Source organism: Echiichthys vipera (genome assembly GCF_963691815.1).
Source record: "Echiichthys vipera genome assembly, chromosome: 12".
NCBI lineage: Eukaryota > Metazoa > Chordata > Actinopteri > Perciformes > Trachinidae > Echiichthys > Echiichthys vipera.
Genome location: NC_139837.1, coordinates 15493000 through 15513530, shown reverse-complemented (window position 1 = coordinate 15513530; position 20531 = coordinate 15493000). Strand labels below are relative to the sequence as shown.

Sequence of the window (20531 nt, the reverse complement as noted above, 5' to 3'; positions counted from 1 at the left end):
ATAACCTGCTGAGAATTTATCTGTTGATCTCTTTCACTACTCACATTCTGTTGCAGGTTCTGCTCACCATTAATTTGCATTAGTCTGGTGTATTGGCTTCCCTTGGAACGGGTGCTGTGTAGAGTGTTTACTGATCACACTGATGTATTTGTCCACCAACTCCGTAAGACAGGTAATCAATATTGCAATTACAGGTAGATTTCCATTCTTGCACTGTAGAATAGTGAACATCACTCAATATCTTTGTCAAAATGAGTGTCAGGACATGTCCAAAATGGGGTTTGGAGCAGGATGTGAGCAAATGACTTACATCTTTGTGGTGCCAGTAACTTTAATTAGTCAATCAATTTTATATAAACATGATAGAAGACCAGAAGGCGGTTGGTAAAATATGAATCTTCACCACTGCTTGATGGTTCTCAAATATACAATAATCAAAATGGCAGCCAGTGTAGAATGTTACAGGGACTTTCCTTGTAACAGTATTAAAACAGAGTAAATTAAGCTAAACTAAATTCCAATTCCAATGTTAATATTTCAGTCTGTGGCATGTGCTATAGACAGGAAATGCACTTTCAATCTGCATGAATGCCTACAAACATGTATAGTTTTACATTGTACATATGGAATAAATGTTTAGAAAGTCTTACAGAAAAATCTTGAAATGGTCACCTTGTGACAGATTTCAAATGAACTACTTAAGAGTGACACAAAAACACTATCTGCTTTCAAATAGAGAGTATATAAAATACTGACTAAACTAATGTATGGATAAGCTCAGTGTACCATCAGTACTTTTTTACCTTGAAAAGGTTGCACTCCTGCTTGGGTGGGTTTCCTGGTTGTTCCTAACATGAAGAGGAGAACAGTTGACTGGCCTGTAACAAGGAGATGGGGCCCACTCTTTTCAATTAGGACTAAACACTGAGTCAGCCATTGGCCCTCCGACTCAATAACATCAGACACTTTGCTTACTTTCTCGCTGTAGTCCAACTCGCCACAATAAAGTGTGTACAATCACCTGTCTGTGTTCTCCAAGGGGATAAAGCGAACACTGCATCAGCATAATCAAGTCCCACTGCTGCGCTGAATGCTGTAAGTCCACAATGAGCCCTGTTCACAGATCCCTGAGTCTGACCTGCCAGTGCAAGTTTAATGCTCTCTGATCCCCCTCCCTTGTTCACTGGTGTTCACAACCATTAAAATGCCATCTTGCTTAGCTAGGTGCATCGGACACTAATGGAGACTGACTCTGCCCATTTGCTTTGTGTCTCCCCATTCATTTCCTCCAGCTACTACACTTGTGTCAAAATGCAGCGAAGGTGGGGAGGAGTACTGCTCTCAAAGTCGAGACCCATTCATAATCCTCTGGATCATCTGTGGATCAAGTGATGTGATCGTATCTCTTCTTCTCCTCTCCCTCGCTCTTTCCCCAGGCACAGATTGGCCTCACATTAATGTTGATTAGCAGAGTGTGAAGGGAAGTGAGCACACATCCAGAGGAGGCACTCCTGGTGAATAAATATTTGTTGTCCATGTTTGGATAGTGGAGTGCTTTCTCTCTCTCTCTCTCTTATACAGTACAGTGGCTGCTCCTAATGACCCTGTGTTTGCATCTGCTGTCTGGTTTGCTAAGATAATTTACAAAAGCTTGCTTTCTCTGAGGTAACATGAAGCCTGCTCACACAGCGTAAATTCTAGTTTGCTTGTTGGTGCATAATTATTATGCACGCCTCATGTATAAATTATAAGCTGGGCAGTAAGACTTAGTGATTATCTCACTCTAGATATGAAATGCACTACTCTGTGGATGCTCAATAGTAGGGGAAAGTAGGTCAAAATACTGGGTGAAATGCAAGTCTTGTTATATACTACAGTTAGATATACATCACAGAACATGTGCACACTATATTTGTTTTTCCTCATCAACATGTACAGCATTGTAATTTCCCTTTTCAAGGATTGGAGAGAGAACTGCAAAATACACGCAGGCAGAGCTACTGTACATGAGCAGAGCAGGGATTGGTCCACAGCTCTGCCACTCAGACAGCAAATACTCCCCGACTTCCTCTGTCCTCCTTTCCTGGTGCAGCCTGGGAAGAGGGAGGGGAATGGATCTTTTCTGTGTGAGTCGCCGGAGCTCCCTCAGCCCGCTCCTTACCACCTGTCCTTGACTTCCAGTACTCAGACGAGACTGAGAGGAATCCTTGCTGCTCACTCCTCCCTCTGGCACCTCTCGGTCTGTGTTTATGTGAGCAGCTGCATGTTTTTAAAAAAAAATCTTTCACTCTGTGTGTGGCTGTTTCTTTCTACCTGTGGTGCTTCAGTGGAGTGGCGAGGAGAGGAGCTTTTTTCCTCGGCTGGTGGAGCTCTGATGGGAGGTAGTGCTGGTTCTGGCTGGGACTGGGGATGCTGAACAGGGGGAGGGAGGGCCTGTTTGAGCTGGGACAGCAGCTCCAGCAGCAGGGGGAGTATCAGGCCGCCCTCCACTGCTTCCTAAGCTGCCTGTTGGGACTAACCCATGTGCAGAGCTTCACCTCTCTGCCCAACTGCCTACACCAGGTGAGCCAGATGCCTGAGGACACACACTTATTTTACTCTCTACCTTTCCCCTTACACCCACATACCAACATACATGTACATGTTCACTACATGCATGCACATAATCTGCTGTATCGTGTTTTTCCATAGCTGTATAGACACATTTGCATCACCTTTCCTTTAGTGCCTCATAAATTATCCCAGTGCACAGGACACATTCAACCTTGATACCATTAACACCAATGTCAAATTTGACATCACAGTCTATCATGTGTCCCTGTGTTGACACTGCACGATCATTTCAGTCTTAGCAGGACTCAAAGTGTGCACGCTGCTAAATGAGGTAGCCTATTGGACGCAGCACTAATACTATATATAGTTACAGTGTTATTAGAGTGCTCTTTCTAAATACTGTTAAAAATACTGTAGTGTCCAGTTAATGTCTGTACCATTGTGCAAGGGCTATGTTTTGCTATTTTTGAGGTCACAGGCTTTATGGCACTGTGTAGCCCGGCCAAAGATTTAGCAGATTACATAGCGGGGTCCTTTGCAGTGCTCTCCTACAAAGGCAAGGCTACAATTTTAATTCTGTTTACTAATGCCTGAAGGAATGTGCCTGATGTCAAAACAAAGCCTCTACAGCAGAACTTTGGAACGTGTGGCATGATGTTGACCAGACCAGTGTTGCTGCTGGGAGAGCAGAAATACTTGTGACAGCACATGACATCATGCACACACACAAACTGGGAATGATGTTGGAAATTGTATAATAATGACCATGTCCCCTGTCTGTGCTTTACAGATCGCAGAACTCTTCATCACTGACAAGAATTGTATCCTTTACTTCCTCGGGGGGAAAGCTTCTCTCCCAATGTCACATCTGACACTTTTACTTTCACCATCCCTTCAGGACAGTATGTGTTAGCAAGCAGGCTAACTAGAAAACTAGCATTGTCTTTCTGTGAGGTCAACTTGTAAAGGATTGTCTGTGGTGGAGGGCGTGGCAAATTTCCGCACAATGGAGGATGTAGACCCTTTATAGAAAGGGATGAGTGAATGTCTGTGGGCGAGTTCATAATAACACATTTGTCCCAGAATGCCATACGTTTTGTGTGCAGCTCAGGTTGTGTGTCTGTCTCTTAAGAGGATTTGTAGGCTCTTATCTCTGCACAACAGAGTGGTAGAGCACTAATTAACTTGCATCTCCACTGACTAGCCCGTTCATCGCCACTTCACTGCTTCTATAAACTATAACAGTATAGGACAGAGAGATAATAGAGAGGTGTTACCTTTCAGGATATATTACCTCCGTGGCTCTTCTCCCCGTTACTGAGACACTCGAATGCTTAACTTGCCAGCTCAGGTTATCCACCTCAGCAAGGCTCTACCCCTTACAGTCCATTTTCCAAAATAGGTCGATTTGCTGAGCTTCACTTCATCAATAGCCATCAGTAGGCCCCCCTTCTGAGCACAACATGGTATCCACTTGAAAGGGTCGTCTACCATAACAGGGTTAAATCTTTTGACCTACAGTACTTTATGACGTAAAGTCATCAATAGTAATGGTGTCATGTCATGTCAAACTGTGGTTTTTTCTGTAAGGTAGAGTGACCATGTTACATGGTTTTACTTTTAGTGTAAAATTACAGCCAGGAAAATCGGATTACATCACACATGGTTTAGTAGGTCAGCAGAAGAGAGGGAATTCTAAATAATAAAAAAAGTATTTTAAGTATTTGTAGTGTAATCACAAATAAGTTATATCTTCAATAAAGTAATGCAGTAAGAATTGCATTTAATTACTTTATTAATATCACTGTGCGTACACAGACATTGAAATAATAATATGAATTAGTTGCTTAAATTTTTTCAGTAGTTCTCATAGAAGCTGAAGCAGTGATGTTGTGGTTTTTTGCAATGTTCCACTAGGGAGGGAGGTGAAGGGTCAGTGTGCTCAAACTGGGAGAGGATATGGGAACTCTGGAGTTTCACACAGATTTTTATAGACGGAATTTGCGGCGTCTCGTCACATTTTGTCGGTGGGGGCTAACCAAAATCCACACTTTGGAAACAAAGCAGAATTTACATTTTCAAGGTTTAATTTACCGATCAGAGTTGGTGTTATCTATAAGTGACCTTTGTAGTGTTTTACTGAAGATTGTTTCTTGGAAAACGTGCTAACCAGGACAATTTGACAATAAAAAAGGGACATAACAATATTTACATTCAAGCGGGCGTGCAGTACAGAACAAGTAGTAATAGACAGTCACATGGAGCTTAAAAACAAGTGAATAAATATAGTAGTGTTAAATTTAGTCACATTTGATTACATAATCTATGATTATTGGCTAGAGTTGACAGTGTACTTCATTTCAGTGCACACGTAGCGGAGTTGTGCGGCCATGTTATCTGAAGTTCCTTTGAAGGTGCCAGTGTTATTGCAAGTTCCTGTCATGCTCTGAAGTGCAGTCCAATTATCAGTTCAGGGGAGGTTGTGTGGAGGTGGAGGTGGAGGTGCTACACACATTCCCTGGAGAGGATTGTGGTTCCTTGTTGTGCATTGTTGTGGTCCAGCCGGGCTAAAAATAGCTGGCAGAAGTAGTAGCATGACCTTTGATGACTGCTGTTCCCCTAATCCTCCCTCCCAGATGGTCCACCTCACACTCAGCTTATCCCCTGCTGCCAGATGACTCCCAGGAACTGGGGCAAGTTTAATGCATCTCTAATTATCCTGTGATATATCTCAAGATTTATTCAAAACTTCCAAACAATTATGTGGTATTTAATGCAATACATTATAATATTAGCCAAAGGGGTTTTACTTTATTATTAAAAAATGCTTGGTTTTCATGACAGGTTGCTTTGTCATCTCTTATTGTGCTGTACAGTCAATGATTCAGATGTTTCAGGTACTAGGTTTTCAGGTCCTAGCTTAACTGTTCTTCACTGTGGAAACGTATTGTCCATCTTTCCAACCTTAATATGTATAAAAGCTGTAGATATTTACTTTTGTGTGAGATATATTAAAGCATATTAGTCAGATAGTGAAAAGTGAAATACCTAGAATGTAATTTATAGTGTTTACACATGGGAGATCTGGTGTAAAGTAGGACGTTTAGACAGGCACGGCTGTGTTTATTTTAAGCATTCTCTTTCCCATTGGACTTTAAATTCACCTGACAAGCATCAATGGTGCCATTTAACATTGGGACGAACTCTCAGTACGCAGAATGCTTTTGACAAAGTGAAGAGGCTCTATTTTTAGGATGCTTTTTTTAGTCTTCATGGAAACAAAAGTGGCATTCAGATCGATCAAAAGGATTCTGTACAAAACACAACAACGAAAGACACTAAAATAGGAACATGATGTGATACAATGGAATGTAATCAGATACAACTACACGGTCGCTCTGTTTGCAGTACAAATACCACAAACAGTTTAATAGCACAGAAGCAATGACACAGACACCAGTAGTTGAAATTTCTAAATCCAGGGCTCAAAATCAACAATCTGCTTTGGTTATACTACACATCCTGTTTGCCTGAAGGGGTCATTCACGAGAGGGGAAAAGTGGGGGAAAAACAGAAAACAGTGTTGAGTTGGGCAACAAGGCTGTTTTTTACTTCAACAACTGACTATAATCCTGATGACAACATGAACCTGATCCTTCACCTACATAAACAGATGAGAAGGCCCTTCAGTTCATCCAGGCTGAGAAAATGTTCTATGAGGTGGCATTGATCGAGCTCACGGCTCTTCATGGGAGCCCAGGCAAGTACTTTTGACATTAGGCTATTGGTGAATACTTCTGGGAATATACTGTACGGTAAGTGCATATATTGCATATATATAGTGCAATATTATGCAGCCTCCGATAAGTAACCAACTTATTTTCCTTATAGTTTCCTAGGAATTTCCATGACAAGTACCTGCAATTTCACTATAAGTAAAATAGAGATGTGTTCATTTTATTTCAGTTATTTGATTCTGATTAATTGCTAAGCTATAGTGTAATATGGAGTGTTTATGTCTGAGCACATCATATCAGCTGATTGTGAATGTGACATGCTGAAATTTGTTACAAGTGTGTATATAATATATAAAATAAATCAATTGTGTTGATAATTACTTCGGTTTAACTGGAGCATTTCTTTCTAGGGAAACTCTTTGAGCTCAGCACAGCTTAAGTAACTAAATGTACAGTCTCAAAACATTGTCTCTATATCATCTGCCAAATTCCAAATCTTCCTCACTCCACTTTAAGGATATATTATAAAATAACAGACCCATTAAATAAAGTTAACTTGTTTTTTTTCTTCACTTGCATTGCTGGGAGAGGTGATGTAAAAATAATGTGGATATATTTTCATGTTTTATTTAACTCTGAGGCTGTTAGTAAAGCACCAGATGCACTAAAGCTGTTAAGTGGCCGACAGACTTTTTGCAGTGGGCAGCTCTCCAAAGTAACTTGTGTATAACCTGCATCTACGAACTAATTCACACAAATTATATATATGTAACATCCCCAAAAATCTAGTCCGTGAACTCATTAAGCCAATCTGGAATAACATCCCATTTTTTAGTCCATCTTTGTTCACAGTATCCTTTTAAGCGAGCATTTGCAGCGAGGCCGCTCATTCATCACCTGCTGCTGCTCCAGACGTCTGCCTCTTCCTCTGTGTCTGCTGCTGAGGCAGCAGCGCAGCGTAGCGTGGACACAGTGGAGGAGAACAGGGACAGACGTAGTAGAAGACGAATGGCCACACTTTGCACTATCTCATTAGGAGCTGTGTGTCGCTATAGAATACTGAAGCCCCTGATTCAGCACTCACTTGGATTGGATGCTGGACTTCTCCAGTGGCAGAGCTGGCACTATAGCAGCAGCTTACAATCTTTCTTTCTCTCCCCAGTGACTTTCTCTAATGTAACCTTTTTAGTATTTCCCCACTGACACCTCACATAATTGTCATTTTGTGTTTTTTGTCGTCTTTGCCTACGATTTATTTACACTTTCTTGCTTTCATGGTTTACAAGTCCAACCCATTTCCACCTCAACTATTGTGTGTGTGTTTGGTGTGCAAGGTACATACCGTGTTTGTGGTGTGTCACCGTGTGCCTGCGTGTGTCTCAGTGGGCGTGGCGTGTGTGCTGTTTGACTCCCTTATCTGCTCTCTCCTGCCTTTATCTCTGCTCTCTTGTCTCCAGTCCTCAGTTGGCTCCACTCTGCTGTTCAAGCTTAAAGTCCACAGCAGTGCCAGACAGGCTGATAGCCAGATACCCAGGCTCTTTGGGCTTTATTTGTTAAACTCTGTGCGGTAGTAGAGAGGTAAAGAGATCAAAGACCAGTGAAGAGAGAGGAATAGATAGACAAGCATAGGGAAAAACAGAGTGTTTTGCTGGCGGGGTGACTGTGATTCCATGCCCTGTGTTTGTGTAACAGGGCCTCAGGAGGAGGCTACACTGGGCTCCGCAGGATGGACAACCCCAGAAGAGCTTTCGGAGCAGGCCTCCCAGGCACAGCATCTTGAACGGTTGGCCCAGCTCTGCATCATGAGCAAACAGTAGGTAAAACTGTGTCCTGCTGTAGCTTCTGTTGAGGTCTAATTAATGAGGCGTTACATGTTCTATGTGTTTAAGGGCTCTGTGGGCTCATCAGGAGTGAATTTATTGTGAAATAAATTCACTTTTATGACTTTTTTATCACCAGTTTTACATAGTTAGAATACTGTATGTATATACACGCAGTATTATGTATATTTTGTGAGCTTCTGTTGCGTTTGACCCTTTATCACTTCACAAAATTAAAATGGTGCTGATTCAGTTTTAACAAAGCAAACAATTTATTTGCATTTGTTTCTGATACCAGTTTTATTACGAAAGCAGCAGCAATAAAGGAGCAATAAAAAGCTCATTTGTTTATGAAGTCAAACCCTGGACTTAGCTTCATCAGACTGAAATAATCTTGAGATAAATAATTTACACAACATCACAGAAGCAAAATTTGGGCTTGCATACTTCTTTGTCATGTTTGAAATGTTTTGTACAACAGACATTGAGCAAATTTGATTGTGGTTACAGACCAAAAAATGTCCACTTACACACATACACACACACACACATACACACATTCGCCTCTCTGGAATGGAAATCTTCCAAACTAGATAAACTCCCGCTCAAAGTCTTCTTTTTTTTAGCTAGAGTTGAATTTCCTGTCGATGTGGAGAAAAGACACACCGTACTCTCTGTGACTGTGACAGAAGGAACACCTTAACTGGATCTGGTGTCTCCTGATCCTAATTGCCAGAGAGGGTAACAGAAGGTGGAAGGTTTGCTCAAAGAAGGGCTGGTCACGGTACTTCATTAATGCAAGGAGCATACAGTAGTTAAACTTAAATGAGATGGTCCTGATTTTGCATGACTGTATCCAGATGCTTTGCTTTCTGGCTAAATAAGAACGAGCAGGAATTTGATTCTTCTCTTTGATCTTCTCTTGCAGACTGTGAGGACTATAAAAGTTGTGCAAAAGGAGAAACATAAAATACACAAACTAGCCTTGGTTTCTCTCAGTGGGGAAATAGTATAAATGCCCCAAAGCTCTTACTACCTCCACCACAAGTTTCAGTCCCAGTATGTCGTTCTTGTAGACAGGAAGTAGTACTACTCCCTGAATCTATCAACAATGTCTTTGGAAGTCCTTTGGGCATTTGGAGGGCTTTTCTGTTTTTGCCTATCAGATGTCCCCTGAAAAGGACGTTCTAAAGCAGTGCAAACTGACACCTTGCCATTACTAATTGAAGGGAAGTGTGGGTTTGGAACAGCGAAGCTGACATCTGTCACACTAAACAGAGCTTGCTCTACATCTATAGGCACACGTGAGGGTGTAAGTGTGATGAACGCCCTTGGCTGACTTTTCAGGGCAGATATGAGCGGAACAGCTGGCAGATAGTCAGTATAGCATATCCTGTTCATCAAGCTTAGCAGTAAGAGTAGTGGAAGGGCACAAGTTAGTAAACCAACCTGTAAGCGCCATGCCTTCTGTAATTCACCCTGGAGAATAGAAAGGGCCAGTCAGTGCTGGCAGAAATAGAAGGTTTCCACTTCCTCCGTAAGGCGCCTGAGCACCTGCACCTGCTCTCCGTGTCTAATCACAGCACACGCATGTTTAGATTTGTCATGCTGCTGAAACAGATACGCTCACCTGACAGTGCAGCACGGGCCACTACGTTTGATTAAGGTCAGGCTTGGTTGCTGTTGTCTTTGAACATATTTGTGTTTAAATGGAAGAAGAATGTGCAGACAGATATTTAATCTGATAATTCAGTGCCATCCATTTTCAGGAGACTGCTTTTGTTTTCAACAGGTTTAAAATATTTGACAACACTTAATGTGTGATTTATAGTGTAAGTCCCTGGCATTTGCTGTATAATTCCTTTTAATTAAAGTTTATATAAAATACTTACCAGCTCCTACACTACTATTTAGACTTAGACTTCTCTTTATTGGTCCTTTGGGATGACTCCCGCAAGAAAATTGAGTTTCCAGCAGCTCACAAAAACACAGGAGAGGTATAAAAAATACAGTATAGGATAACCAATAAACTCTTAGCTAAATAAATACAGAACATATAGTTAAGTTATATTGTAAGTAATACTGTATTTTAATAACTTATGTATTTGCAGTATACATGGAAGAATTAAGTGTCACAGCAACAGTAAATTCTTACAGATGTGCCTTCAGCATGGAAGCTACACTGACACTACAGGGATTTATTTTTGTTAATGACTGAGTATATTGCGGACTTAGTTTAAAGTTTTACCAAATATTTTACTCCAGTGCAAAAGATAAAAGTAGAGGTAGTATATTTGTTTAACAGTGCCATTTTCCTTTTCCTTTCAGGCCTCATCTTGCTCTAGAATACAGCGGTAAGGTATGTACATCATTCTCAATGCTTCCTTTCTAGATTTTTAAACAAATGAGATATTTAATGGCACTGTCTTTAATTTTATTAATGAATATTTCAGGCTGCAAAGATCCACCAGAGAGCCTTTGGTAATGACCACCCCATTACAGCCAGGAGCCTGGAACTTATGGCCACTGTCTATGCTGAGATCGGCAAGACTGAATATTCAGGTAAACACTCACCCGGGATGAATGACACAGAGTGGCACAGTAAACCCAATAGTTACAATAGGCTGAATGCAGTTGAATAGACAATGAAAAACAAACAGTTGTATGAAAACAATAGTGGAGGAGACCTCCCCGCAGTGTTTTAATTTAACATGTGTCCTCTGAAGTACGAGAGTGGAGACCTCGCTGAGGCATGACCATAGAAATAGAATGAGAGTAGAACAGACATTGAACTGTTGTGCTGCTTGCATTCGCTTCAAGACACTATTACTTGTGTATCCTACTACTAACGGATCAGGCCAAACTTACATCCAGGACATGATTAAAAAGTGGCACTTAAATCCTGCACTTATACAGTATGTAGCACTCTGTAGTTTGGCTTATTGAAAGCTAACGCACTAACTTAATTCTAGTTTCTTGGCTTTGTATCCTTACAGTTGAATGCACTCATTGGAAGACACTTTGGATTAAAGGGTCAGCTAAATGAAATGATATGTAACGGTTGCCTAAATTAACTATGACTAATTCAAAAGAAAATGGATAATGTTGTTAGTCATTATGGTGACAACACACCTCACTGGAGCCGTAATGTGCGTCACTCCCACTAGTTTGAAAACTCTGTTTTGGACTCTCAATTAATGAATAGAATTTGATGACTTACCTATAGAAATATGAAGCAGTTGAATCCAGTAATCCTTAATTTCTCTCTAGCAGCAAGGTAATGTACATAGTGTACGATATAGGACTCTCCAGGCTTCGTACTACTCCACTGCTCATTGGTCGCCAAACCTCAGTAAGTCTACAACTTTCTGGAAGTCGGTTTACATGGAAGTTTATGCAAAGGTTTGCCTGCTACAACGGTCTCAGCTCTTTGTAATGGCAACGGCACACATAAAAATGGTCACTGCCCTGACCATCCTGCTATACTGATTTAAATGGGAATGTCCGTTCTACTCTCTCTCTTTTATTTCTATGGACATGACACTACCGGAACAGTAATGTTTATCTCAAGAACAAGTTACGTACCCCCGCTCTGCTTTAAAGAGCACACAGCAAAGTGAGGGTGCCAGTTAAAGCAATTCAGTTGTTCCTTTAAACCATGTCAAATGTTAAATTAATGAACACTTGCTGTAATGTCGGACACAAGAGTGCTTTTATGCAGAGCTAAGAAGAAAAGTAGCTTTGTGACAGTTTGAGGGCATAGTTTTGTTGTACAGTATGTATGCTTGGCTTGCATAAAGAGGGAGCAGCACTCTCTGAACTCTGTGTTTTTGTGAAGACTGCTGTGGTGTAAAAAAGCAATATGCACAAACCAGCGTTGTTGTTGAGTCAGCTTTCAGATGCATTGGTGCTGAACAGAAGTCCAGCCACATAAAGACTGAAGTGTAGAGCATATAAAGATTTACAACACTCCTTGTTCTTACCTCAGATGGTCTTAAACCTGTTTGGTGAAATGGTGAGAAAGGGCACGGTCAGAGAGCAGCTGGAGCTATTGCCGCAGATCTGAGCACACAGGAGTCTTTGTGCAATTTTTGTAACCTTTTATTTTGTATTGTACACAAAGACATCCTCTTTGACTCGGGTCATATGACACTTAAACAGAGGCCTGTTTAAGTGGTTACAGCACTTGTCCCTTAGATACCGTTCACTGTGAACTGGGTCAGTCACCCTCCCTCAGCTAACAAACTATTTATGTGTATGTGCAAGTATAATTAGTATGTCCACTGTAGTATACCGTGTAGCAGGCTTTTTATGACATTTAAAAATGACATACTACTCTCTGACTTTTTAATGATATTTTTTAATTACATGCTATATTATGCCTTTTTATTTCATATTATAATTACTTTTTATGACTTTCTTAATTACATACTATGCTATGACTTTTTTTTAAAACAGATTTTTCATGACATACTATGTTGTAACATTTCAATTTTAGAACATACTATAATATTATTTTTACAGATTTTTTATGACGTACTATACTATGCCTTTTTGTACTATTTTTTATGACTTACTAAACTATCACTTTTTGTGACATGTTTTTTTGACATAATATATTATGACTGTGTAAGTAATAATTCTCCATAGAGGCGTGTTGACAAACAAAACATACACAGTATTTAATGGAGACATGGGGAACTTTCAGACAATATAAATGAAGGAGCAACCAGACTGTACTACCTCTTTTTTTAAAATCTTTTTTGGGAAGTAGGCCTTTTTTATATACAAGTGTGATGAGATCATTTGAAATTTGTGCCTTTTTTTCTGAGGTCCTGCAGGACTGTCTTTGTGTCAGTGTTTGCAATTTACTAAGCAGTACTCCACCTGGAGCTGACAGAGTTAACGCTTGCGTCTTTTGACACATTTGCATATTTAACTTTGTATGTTTAACTTAGCCGCACTATCTATCTTCAGAGCAGGCTGCAGGCTCCTGTGTGAAGCAACACTAGATCACTTCTCACGTGTGGTCATGGTTCTTTTACTAGACTCCCTAGGTCAGTGTGTGTCTGCGCTGTCCAAACGATTCGCTGCTGCAGAGTCCATCAGAGACACCGTCAACTGTATTCCTCATTCCCACCGGGAGAAACACTCAGAGGTCCGCCACAGAAAGGACACCCACCACCAACAGGAGGATGCATCGAAACCTAAGGTAGTGTAACGACACCTGCAGCATCTGCATATGAGCAGTCTGTTTGTAAAAGATTTGTGCCTTCCAGCTGTTTGTTGCCGGTCTCGTAAATTTATCAGAGCTTGTTATGATATACTCATCCTGAGCTGTATCTGATGCAGGTAACCAATGGAAAAGTCCCCACCTCCATTCTTAAGAGGCCAAGTCCCAACTATGGGTCAGAAACAGAACCCAACCACAGACGGAAAGGTGAACGGAGGGTTCGATTCAGGGAGCCAGAGACCACAGTACATGGTAAGAAAATAGACACGCAAACAGTTTGTAGGACATATAGGTCTGCTCAGACACAGATGTATTTGTGCAACCAGAGAAAACATGCTGCCCTCTGGTGCTCTTTTTTTCTCTACTGATGCTCTCACACCTTAACCAAACTATTCCTGTGACTTCATATCACGCATAATGTCTGCAGCCTGTCCACGTCAGCATTCATACAGCAACAATGTAAATATAGTTTAGATTTTTATAATAAAATTCCCTGACATTTGCGCAATCCCAGCTTAAGAGGGTCCCTCAACCCCTATTAGACAGTAGTGTATGCCCTGCACTTAGCTGTAAAAAGAAAGGACAAAATACATTACAACATCCCGAGATTGCATCGTAAACTATTGTCCTTCTGGGATTCTGTACCATTTAAAAATAATGTAATGCTGTGAGACTTCTAAACATGAGCAAGTGATTTACTCTTCATAATTAATTATGCATGCAAATGAGGTACCATGGAGTCTGTTCCAGAGAGATAGTGGAGTCTATGAGGGCACAGCAGCTGGTTGGTAGCTGCTGTACATCAGAGGTTGGCTCTTGTTGACTGACTGGCCTCTTTTCTATCGGCTTCACAGACATTCCTTACTGTGACTGTTTAGTTGGTAAGTCTGTCTGAGAGTGTTCACATTCACTATGTTAATGTGCATGGGAAAATGACAATACTACATGGTTTATTTTTATTTTTTTAAAGTCTACTGGATGTAAATTTGTGTGGTTAAGGATCAAGAAAAGCCAAAAGGTGTAAATGTCACTTTTGATTAACTTTGTTGCCTGCCATGCAAAATGGAGTTAAGCCTTTCACTGTCACCCTCTTTTTAACAATGTTTGAAACAAAGTGAGCACGAGTCTGTGTGAAAGGGCCTCAACTACACTCCATAATTACATTAAAACCTCCATCACAAACTTGCCTTGTGAGTTCTTGGCTTTGTTATGTACACAGGATGTCAATTCAAATGCTCATTTACAAATCAAAATGGTGAAAAACTGGTTTTGTATTTGTTTGTTTTTTTGATTGTAGCCTATGAGACGACACCGTCCCGCCCCCATCTTGCCCTGTTCACTTGCCTCTTCCTGCTAATGTCATTCCTGGGTGTGGCCATGTACTGCACAGACCGACGGCGTCCACAGCGGGTGTGCGAGGAGTTGGAGGCCGCTCTGGCTGTCTACCTGCTGCATATGAAACAGCTTCTGTGGGGCTGCTGGATATGGCTGACCATGCAGTGACTGAGAGCCACCACAAGTGGAGACATGGAGCCTGATTTTTTTTCCCAATGACTCAAGCGGTGCCCGGGCCTACAAACAGCCTTGTGGCAAGGCCCTGTACACTGTCTGCAGTGCAAGTCTCGCAGTGACAAAGGGAAAGATGTGTAATCCCAGAAATATGTAGCTTCCATGACTGTATGTACATATGTGCTAAGGTGGTGAGCACTCCACTCCTTATTTATGTTATGATTTGGAACATCTGCAATGATGATGCTCACATATGCGGCTCAATTAGTCACAACCATAAGACCTTTCAATTCATGTCACAATGTATGGTTTGTGAGTGAATATTTCCTTGAAATGCAAATATTCATTTTGTTTCCATACATGGCTTGCGTATATCAGATATTACACAGAACTGAATGTGTATATATGGTGCAATGTACTAAGGACTATCTCAATAGTAAGCCTTGTAATTGCACATAAATGAATGTAGAGATGTTTGGAAATAGCTTTGACTGGAACAACGCGCATTCAAGGGGTGGAGAACAGAAGCACAAATGTGTGAACTGTTGGATAATGATCTGTGTGAAGGAAAACACAGGGCTGCATCACTTCACAGCACCAGGTTGAATGACTAATGGATGAAAAACACATCTTTCTTTACCTACTGTCTGGTCTTCTGTACGACCGGTTGTCTTCAGCTGATTCCTAGCTCCACTGAGGAGAAAATCTGCAGCACAACGTTATGAATTCTCTATCCTCATATTTGTCGAAGAGAATATACTCAAGCCGAATGAATGCTAATGCTTTTGACAGTCTTCCTCTTTAGAACCGCTTGAATCCCACAAAATATCCTCTATCCTAAATGTTATTTATTCTTCTATATTGTATATCTGCATCAACGCAAATATCCAACTTTAAATTATTTTCGATTTTTTTAACTTTTTGTTACCTGTCACATTTCTATTTACAAAAACAATAATATGAGGTTTTAATCGTGATGTCAAATGCTCATCAAGCTTAGGACAAAGCAATATATGTATATAAAAATACCGATCATCAAGTTCATCACTACTAGTATGAGGCCGAACACAAATGACAGAATCAGATTCTGTATGTTATTGTATCAGTCCCTTTATCAAATGAAGCAAATAAAATTCAAACCACACAAATGGATTATAAGAATCAAAGGGCACAGTGATGCACATCCCACAGACCTCTCATTATGAGCAATAACACACATCAGTTTCCAGTAAAACATTGTTCTTTATATAACAGGTTTCAGGGAACTCAGAAGGAAAGCATTTGGATTTTGGAAGTTTCACATTTGAATGTCAAAGCAATATAAGGCTAATAACGCCTGTATAGGAGAAAGAAACACTCATGACTCTGTATTGTCAAACTAAATTGTCATTAGCAATAAAACATACCCAGTGAACTCATGTCCTGCCTTGCACATTTAGCTTAGAAGCTGCATTTCACGGCTGTCCAAACGTTTATGGTCACTTTGAAAGAAGTGCCTTTATGGAGGTTTTCTTAGTTCCTACCGTTTTATGATTTCAGTTGTTTTGAATAAAACTGTCATTGCCTATCAAAGTCAAACAGATGATTTGCTTTCTTTCTATTATCTCTGACAATAAGTGAGTTTGTGATGTGTAACAGGGAGCGAGATGCATGCGGGTACATTTGTGCTTCTACTCACAGTAATGCATTATATTGGTTTGTAGCCTATAAACTGTGGAGAAGGAGAAGCCTGAGTTACTATATGGCACAAAATAGGATTTGTTTTTTTTATCTCACACAGATTGCTAAAAGCATTTTTGGACCGGCTACCTGACACATGAATGTTCGGAACTACAATTTGTCATATTTATAAAACACCTTTTTGTAACTGCTGATAAAAGTGTCAATACACTGCAACATCGCACATCTCTTTACTTAGCTGCAGCATGCGAATAATTCTCACTTCATCAAGAAGCAGTGTGCATCCCACCAGAAAACATCCCTCCCAAGGAACAAGTGTATTGGTGTATAAAACAAAGGAACATCCCTTTATATCTAAAAACCACCACCCTATTAATTTGTCATGCATTAGGTCCATGCAAAAGTTTCACAAAGACAACATGATCCATCGGCCGATCTGTCAAAGCCATTAATATTGTGTTGCTAAATAGAAATTCACGAGTTGAAGTGGGTGTAAATTACCATTAAATGGTTATAATACTTTTGGAACTATGATAAGGTAAGATAAACCTTTATTAATCTCTGAAGGGAATCTCAGAGTGTTGAAGACATGGATAAAGCTGGGTTCCTCAAGGATTTGGAAAATCAATTACCTTTGGAGAACAAAGCGAAAAAACAGTTTGATTCAATCTAATGATCAATGGGAGCAAAAGCCAGTTTGATTGTCTACAGAGGCAAACATTGGAGTTTCTCATGGCAGGCGAGAGAACTGTACGCTTGAGTGTGAGCGACAATTGTGTGTGTGTTCGTGTGTGCTCTCTGGTTTCTAGATCAGGCCAGTCTTGAGGTCAGAGCTGCGACGTGAGGAGCGACTGAGCAGCAGATCCTTCTCATGGATCAGACTGTCCAGCAGGTCCTCTTGTCTGTAGTTGTGGTAGACCTTCAGGAAGGCCATCACTGCGATCCCAAGCCAGGTGAGCCACGCAGCCCACAGGCCAAACTGAAAGACGGAAAGGAAATGATTGTAAATAGGACTGAGCTTAAGGATTTTGTTTAACTGTCTGAACGATACATGAACAACAGTCTTACCTGAGCTATAGCAAACTGGTCGTAGAAAGCAGAGTTGTCCAGGCCGAGTTCTAGGTCAGTGTCCTGCAGGTCCTCACAGCTAAAACATGACAAACATGAGCCGGTGTTAAGGAGGACCACTGCGCTGTATAATGATATGATCTGAAAAGTTGGGATCGTGTCTCTCACCTGCTGGGCATGGTCCCACCCTCGGTGACTGAGTCACACCACATGTTGAAGCCCACACTGACAATGGTGCTGGACAGGAAGACTGTGAACACCACCAGGGAGCTGATGAGCAGGTTGAGGAAGGCATTGAAGATGGAGCTGCAGGGAGAACAACAGAAATTGAGGATAAAAACTGAAATCTCTGCTTAATGTTAACATAAAGTGATTTATGAGTATAAAAAACTAAACTAGGTAAAACAATTGAGCCCATCACACAGCATGATTTATTGTTCTGTGATTAATGAGGCCTAATGTGTTCCAGTCAAACGTGAAAATAGTGGCACAGGTTGGAAATACGGTATTTGAGCCACAGTATGATTTTTTATTTTTGTGTATTCCATCCATCTTTATAATGGAGGACGACAGTGACTACTCGTTTTATAGGCTCATTCTATGGCATTTATCATCATATCATAGCCTAGGCTATGATACATGCAGTCTATGATTCTGGCAGAATAGCGCAGATATACAGGCGTGGGAGATGGACAGAAAAAAAACAACAAATTTACATTGCGCCGTTAGTGCATAGTATGTCCTATTGAGCTCTTTGTGGTGCTGCTATTGGATTGTGTTGAACGAGCACAAGTGAAAGGCCACTCACTCATCGTGTCCTTTGCACAGGAAGAACAGCAGCCTCCATGCCTGCACTGCGGACAGGATGAGGGACGCTATCCCGACAAAAGTGATGAAGCTGCAGGAGGACTCGGGTCCCCACTCCTCCACGATGAAGCGCTGCTTCGACACCGTGATGTTCTCGTTTTGCCACATTCCCCGCGTGAAGAGCAGACATTTCCCTCCGAAATCCTCCGTGTTTTCAGACAGAGGCACCACGGCGATGAAACCGAACACGAAGGCTAAAAAATAAAGGATGCACTGGGCGAAAATTAAATTATCGAGGGCCATTTTTCTGGCTGCCTCTCCTGCTCTCTGCGTCCTGGAGGAGGTGCGGCTGCGCAGTGGAGGCAGCATCACATCAGCAGATTCATGAGCAGGCTGAGGCCTTCAGGGCTCTCCATCTCATCCACATCCAGGCTGTGCAGATCTTTACTGGGGTTCCCATTTGCAACAGTTTAAGTATTTAACAGTTAATTATAACATTTACCCGTTGACCTACAGTTTACCTCTTAGTTATAAGCACAACTCACCTGATAGTTTATCGTACTGTCTGAAGGCACATGTTCTCTATCAACTTGTTCACCCTTTGGACATTTTCCCTACAATATTCTGAATGCACTACCTTCAAAAAGTATAGAATATAATGTAATTTCAAAAGCCAGTGGCCTATAGTAGGCCTATGCCTTAGTAAAAATAGAAAAGTCAGTGTCATTTAAAAAAGGTTGGGAAAAGTCATAGTATAGTTTGCCATTTAAAAAAGGTATGTTGTTTTTAAAAAGTCAGTATATTGTGTCATTTAAAAAAAGTCATAGTATGTTATGACAAAAAGTCATACAAAAAGTTAAGAAAGTTAAAAAAGATAAGTATAAGTTTTAATGTCTTTTATTTTTTTGTATTTATTTTTACCTGCAATGGTACATTTTTTTGCTTTTATTAGTACTATGTGTGTTGTTCTCTGTTTTAACTTTATTTACATATTCAAAATAAAAAAATCAATTAATCCATCAATCAAAAAAGCCATAAAAGCATTTAAAATCATTTTAAAAAATCTAAAAATGTCATGTCATGTCATGTATGTCATAAAAACATTTAAAAAAACGTAAAAAGGTCATATTATAATATGTCATGAAAAAAAAGTTATAATATAGTAGGTCAAAAAAGTAACAATTGTATGTCCAAAATATGCTTAAATCAGTCCTAGGATAGCCTGTCTATAACAATCATGGCATAATTTCTTGAAAAAAAGTCAAGAAAAGTCATAGTATTGTTTGTCAAAAAAAGTCATATATGTCATAAAATAATTAAGTTTTTAAAAACAATTCTTTTGAAAGGAATTCCTTCAAGACCCCCTGAAGGATTGGATTGCAGAAGGCGTACAATGAAAATGGTCTTTCCCAAAGTTAAATAGGTGATTGTGTCCCCTAAATAATGATTACAATGAGAAACATGGACAAACATCCAACTCCATGTTTTTATGGATGCACCATTCTTTCAAATTTCCTCTTCGCTAATTCTGGCATTTTTATACCATGTGTATTTTTTATTTTGCCCTGTCTCTCTTCAAATAAACTAAACTGAAACTGAGTGTTAAAAGGTTTTCTTAGGGTAGGCTACATACTGCATGTTCATTCAGTGGGTTCAATGCAATCATGCCCTTGTATACACACACACACACACACACACACACTCACACACACACACGTCAGTGCAATCACAAATTAGAGTAATGGTTTGTTTATACATGGTGACAGTCCTTAAGGAAGGGCAGGTAGCTGTCACAGCCATCTGACACACTTCACTGAGCCCATCTGGTGAGCTGGCCAAGGTGTCTTTCAACCTTCCTCGGCCACCCCGCCTCAGAGTCGCTCACAGTGCCCTCCAGTGGACAAGGCACCTGCATAATCAGACAATCATTGCCTTCATGTAGAGTCTACAGAGGCAGGATGCTGCAAAATACTGTGATGAAAATACTTGTATTAACCTTAATTGTCTAAAACAGGGGTTTGATTTTTATAAGAAATGTAAAAATCTTGATTGTTAGATAGCAAACGTGAAAACAGGAGTGTGACCAGCTTCTTGAGAGGCCGGCAATGAGTAATTTTGCATCTG

At 40.5% G+C, this 20531-nt stretch overlaps 3 protein-coding genes across 4 annotated transcripts; 2 read left to right on the top strand and 1 right to left on the bottom strand.

Annotated features, from left to right (window-relative positions):
* Positions 1 to 2257: 2257 nt before the first annotated feature.
* LOC310954901 (consortin-like) lies at positions 2258 to 9045 on the top strand (the record flags this gene model as incomplete). The annotated part of the gene is made up of 5 exons (XM_083924589.1): positions 2258 to 2562; positions 3344 to 3374; positions 6227 to 6313; positions 7983 to 8103; positions 9039 to 9045. Exons 1-5 carry the CDS (start codon positions 2410 to 2412, stop codon positions 9043 to 9045), a joined length of 399 nt encoding a protein of 132 aa, XP_083780715.1. The 5' UTR covers positions 2258 to 2409.
* A 1564-nt stretch (positions 9046 to 10609) lies between these two features.
* Positions 10610 to 15341, top strand: LOC310954500 (uncharacterized protein). 2 transcript variants are annotated; one of them, XM_083923964.1, is made up of 5 exons: positions 10610 to 10672; positions 13159 to 13322; positions 13463 to 13595; positions 14198 to 14224; positions 14641 to 15341. In XM_083923964.1, the coding sequence occupies exons 1-5, from the start codon at positions 10630 to 10632 to the stop codon at positions 14844 to 14846; spliced, it is 573 nt and encodes a 190-aa protein (XP_083780090.1). In that variant the 5' UTR covers positions 10610 to 10629; the 3' UTR covers positions 14847 to 15341. The 2 variants fall into 2 exon arrangements, with proteins under 2 accessions (XP_083780090.1, XP_083780091.1); XM_083923965.1 differs by lacking the exon at positions 14198 to 14224.
* Positions 15342 to 17258: 1917 nt separating this feature from the next.
* On the bottom strand, positions 17259 to 18725 carry tmem179ab (transmembrane protein 179a-B). The gene is made up of 4 exons (XM_083923900.1): positions 18409 to 18725; positions 17769 to 17906; positions 17601 to 17679; positions 17259 to 17511 (listed from the first exon to the last, which is right to left on the bottom strand). Exons 1-4 carry the CDS (start codon positions 18708 to 18710, stop codon positions 17338 to 17340), a joined length of 693 nt encoding a protein of 230 aa, XP_083780026.1. The 5' UTR covers positions 18711 to 18725; the 3' UTR covers positions 17259 to 17337.
* Between the last annotated feature and the right edge of the window lie 1806 nt (positions 18726 to 20531).